The following is a 4,038-nucleotide window of genomic DNA, read 5'->3' as shown; positions in this document are numbered from 1 at the left end:
GACTTCCTAAAAAAAAAAAAATTTTTTTTCTCTCATCTCTCTCTCTCTCTAAAAATCCGGCGAAGGGGGTTTCCCTTCGCCGGAAGCCGTGAACAGACCGATCTGGTCTGTTCACGGCAGACCTTCAAAGGTCTGTTCACGGCCAGACCTTTGAAGGTCTGCCGTGAACAGACCAGATCGGTCTGTTCACGGCTTCCGGCGAAGGGAAACCCCCTTCGCCGGATTTTTAGAGAGAGAGAGAGATGAGAGAAAATTTTTTTTTTTTTTTTTGGGAAGTCGCCGGCCGGAAAAATCTCCGGCCGGCGACTTCAATCGGAGAAGATGAAGGTGAGTTGGAGAGAGAGAGGGGTGAGTTGGAGAGAGAGAGAGGTGAGTTGGAGAGAGAGAGAGGGGTGAGTTGTAGAGAGAGATGAGGTGGAGAGAGAGAGAGGGGTGAGGTGGAAATAAGTTTTTTTAAATGTTTTAAATTTAGAATTTAGAAGGGTAGTTAGGACAATTACATCTAAAAAGGGGGCCATATTTGAATTTACGAAAAAAAGGGGGCCATAAAGGAAGCTGGTCACAAAGTAGGGGGCCATATAGGAATTAACTCATAATTTATTGGGTAGAATTTAACTTGATAAAATCTGTAAGAGAAAAAAATAAAATAAAAAGATTGAACATGTGTTTTGTTTCTTGATGTCCTTGAAGACCTGTCTGGAATATCTTGTTCACAGATTTGGATGTATAGAGAGAGAGAGAGAGAGAGAGAGAGAGAGAGAGAGAGAGAGAGATTTGTTTTTTGAATTTTTCATGTTTTTGTTTTTCATTTTTGGGTCCCCTTCTGATCTTTCTCTCTGTAGACAAAAAACACCATAAGCTTCTCCTCCACCTTTTCTTGCTTCTCTTCTTCAATTTTAACAGCCTGTCAAGCTTAAATTATTATTAGTTTCTCCCTCTTCTAAGCCTTCACTTCATTGGTGTTTATCCAAGGAAAGTCAAGTTCAAAGACTTCCTTCCATTAGTCCTTTTCTTTCTTTCTTCTCTAAGTGATAATAGATTACTCAACTTCACATCAAACTCATCACCAATATCCATTGCTTGGATTGCTCCATTTATGAAGCCTACTTTCTAGTAAAAAAAGATGAGTTATGAGTACAAATTATGATATATTTGATCATTTTAGACCTTTTGGTTGTAAATTGTTTTCGGGTTCTTCGAATGGATGGTGACAGCTTGAACAGGGAGGAAGAAAAAGAAGATGAACAAGAAGAAGATGGTGTATGAACAACCCAACATTAGTAAGGTACCCGGCCGTTATTTCGTGCAGTTTAGCTACATCTCTTTGAAATCTTGCTTTTTTGTGTGTTTTGATCATTTTGAGTTCTTGTTCCAATTGGGGTGTTCAGTTTTTTTTTTTTTTCTTATTTGATTGCTTTTTTTTGTACTTACATCATTTGGTTAGTTTTTCTTTATTTGTTTGAATTTCCCATAGCTTTGTGCTTGTTTTGATTTTCTATTTTGGGGTACTTCAATTGTTCTTACTTTTTTCATACTTGGACCAATTTTAGCTAACTGTGGATTTTGAATTGTAATAAAGCAAGTTCATTTGTTAAAGTTAAGAACAGCTAGAAACTAGGCCTGATGAATTTGTAGCATCTTAATGATCTCAATTATATTATTCGGGTTAACGATTTTCATTGCTCGACCTCCAATTTGTTAGTTCTTTTCTAATTATGATTTTTCTTTTTCTAGTTTTATGTTAGTCGGGTTTGCCTTTTTTACGTTCTATACTGAAATTTATCACTTAATTAAGGTAGGAATTGAAGCTCATTTCCATTCATAAGTTGATGAAGTTCTTATGATTTGAAAAGTGAGTAATAGATTTCCTTTTTTCACATCTTTGTTTTGGTCAATATTCTTTCAAATTTTGTTTCGAAACATCTCCATTCGGAAGTCTTAAGTGTCGTAAATTCGCTAACACCCAAACGATAAACTTCAAAAATTTAGTGCTTATTCCACTTGTTATCACAATTATGATTTTCGGTAGGTCATTAATTGCAAAGATTTTCTTCTTTTCCATTTATACAGGCATGGGAACAAAACTTGAATTCGTAGTTGATATCTTAGCAAACTCCGCCGGAAGGGTTAGTACTTGGGATGGTATAAGAAAATCAAGATCTTGGGATATTTGCAAGCAGAAGTTGCTACATCACTCAATGGACAGATTCTTGAACAGCAATGACAAAGAATTAATAAGGACAACAATGCTAAGACAAGATAAGATCTTCCAGAAACAGGTATGATATAAGGTTGTTTATTTTTGTTTCCGATTCGACTTTTTCGTCTATTTTAGAAGGACTGTGATATTCATTTTTGTTTCAATGCAAATGATATACTAGGAGATTGAAATATCTTTGACGAATTCTCGATTTTCAGTTTTAATTCTTCATAGGAACACCGATTTCTTTCGTTAAAATCCAATCAATGAAGGCATTAGGATATTTCAAACCCTTCTAATTGTCATGTTGATTTTAGATTGTAAAAAGATACTCTGCATTTACTATAATTTTAAATTTCTATGATGGACTTCTTTTTCCAATCTTTCATTGATAATCCTGAATTATATTGTTAAGATCATCCTAAACTAATCCGATCACGGATGAACCTAATCCAAGAAGAGTACCAATTGTATGATGTAGGTACAGGAATTTCACCGGCTATACGGGGTTCAGAAAGTGTTGATGGATGAGCTTAGAATCAACAGACCGGAGCTACACCAAATGAACAATCCAAGTCTCCAGGCACCCGTTGCGATGGGCAACGGAACCGGGTCACATGGTACAGGAATAGCCTTAGAAACTAACACCTCTCCGCTTTTTGGTAACAGGAACCAATCCAACCAGAATTACTCTGGCCATAATCGGGAACTACCCTATTGTCTAAGAACCGATTTGAGGTCACAAGAACGGACCGACATTAACTATTCAAGGCACAACAGCCTAATGCCTGAGGGTTTTGATCTTCGCAGACCCATGGAAGACCAAGTAGGTTTAATCTCTGTAAGATCTTCAAAAGATAAAAGGAGTATTCCAAGCTCTAATGGTCAACGTCCGTTTACTAACGGACAGACTGATGTAGAGTTGAAATTAGGCAATGGGTTTGCTAGTACTAGTAGTAACAAGAAAATGAGAAGCAATGGGCCCAATTTTCCTCTAGAATCACGCCGCAGTCAAGAAATGGGTTCATCTGTATCGGACAGAGGTGGTGGAGAAGGAAGTAGTGCATCGGGAAATGGCAGTACAACGCTAAAGGGTGGAAATATACAAATACCGCATTGGCTTCTTCCAGTATTGAACTCCAAAAAGATCTGAAAATTTTCAGGTAAACCATTTTGTGTCCTGCAAAATGCTAGATCAAAATTACTTATACAACATGAGTTGACTTTTGACTTAACTTTTTTGTTGACTTTCCGTGCGAAAATTGGGTTATACATTGATGTTTAAGGTTAGAAAAATAAGTTACATACATCGGTTATTTTGATTAAGCATAATATTTATATGCACTGCTCTCTGCAACTCAAGTACATATTTAGATATTCAATCCCTTTCTTTGGGTACTATTTTCACTTCATTGGAAATATATGAATTAAATGGTTTAAAGTGTTAAATTTAGTTAGGAATTTCTGAGTATCTCTAGATACTATGCTTATTTTCCTTAGTTTTCAGCACTTCATATATTTAGAGATCTCGATAAATTTCAACTCTTAGATGCATGAGAGTAAGATTTAACGATGAAAAACTAACGGTCGTTAATCTCTTTTTACTTTGTAATGGTTATCACAGTTGACCATATGCACAAACCAACCTACGGAAAACCCACTACAATAACCAAACTTGCTAAATTGTGTGGAATCTTGTTAGGCCAGCAATGTAACCAGCTCTCTATAACCATATGTACGAAATTTGTTTAGAATTTTCTTCTTCTTCCTCTATCATCTTGATAACATGTTATATAAGTATGCGAGTTCAATCTTTCGGGCTACTATCCATGCATTTG

General features: G+C 36.1%; 1 protein-coding gene across 1 annotated transcript; it reads left to right on the top strand.

Moving 5' to 3' along the window:
• Positions 1–600: 600 nt before the first annotated feature.
• On the top strand, positions 601–3,649 carry LOC147556441 (uncharacterized). The gene is made up of 3 exons (XM_086664337.1): positions 601–1,285; positions 2,071–2,279; positions 2,682–3,649. The coding sequence occupies exons 2-3, from the start codon at positions 2,073–2,075 to the stop codon at positions 3,351–3,353; spliced, it is 879 nt and encodes a 292-aa protein (XP_086520463.1). The 5' UTR covers positions 601–1,285; positions 2,071–2,072; the 3' UTR covers positions 3,354–3,649.
• The last annotated feature ends 389 nt before the right edge of the window (positions 3,650–4,038 follow it).

The sequence above is a fragment of the Eschscholzia californica genome, unplaced genomic scaffold (genome assembly GCF_041429995.1).
Source record: "Eschscholzia californica isolate CP2 unplaced genomic scaffold, dmEscCali1.0.p SCAF_2, whole genome shotgun sequence".
Taxonomy (NCBI): domain Eukaryota; kingdom Viridiplantae; phylum Streptophyta; class Magnoliopsida; order Ranunculales; family Papaveraceae; genus Eschscholzia; species Eschscholzia californica.
Note: the sequence above shows the minus strand (reverse complement) of the source record. Positions and strands in the feature narration are given on the sequence as shown.

Bases quoted from the DNA above. Each gene is read 5' to 3' on its own strand.
- LOC147556441 (XM_086664337.1), top strand. From the start codon at position 2,073: ATGGGAACAAAACTTGAATTCGTAGTTGATATCTTAGCAAACTCCGCC. The intron at 2,280-2,681 runs GTATGATATAAG...TGTATGATGTAG, and splicing joins ATAAGATCTTCCAGAAACAG to GTACAGGAATTTCACCGGCT.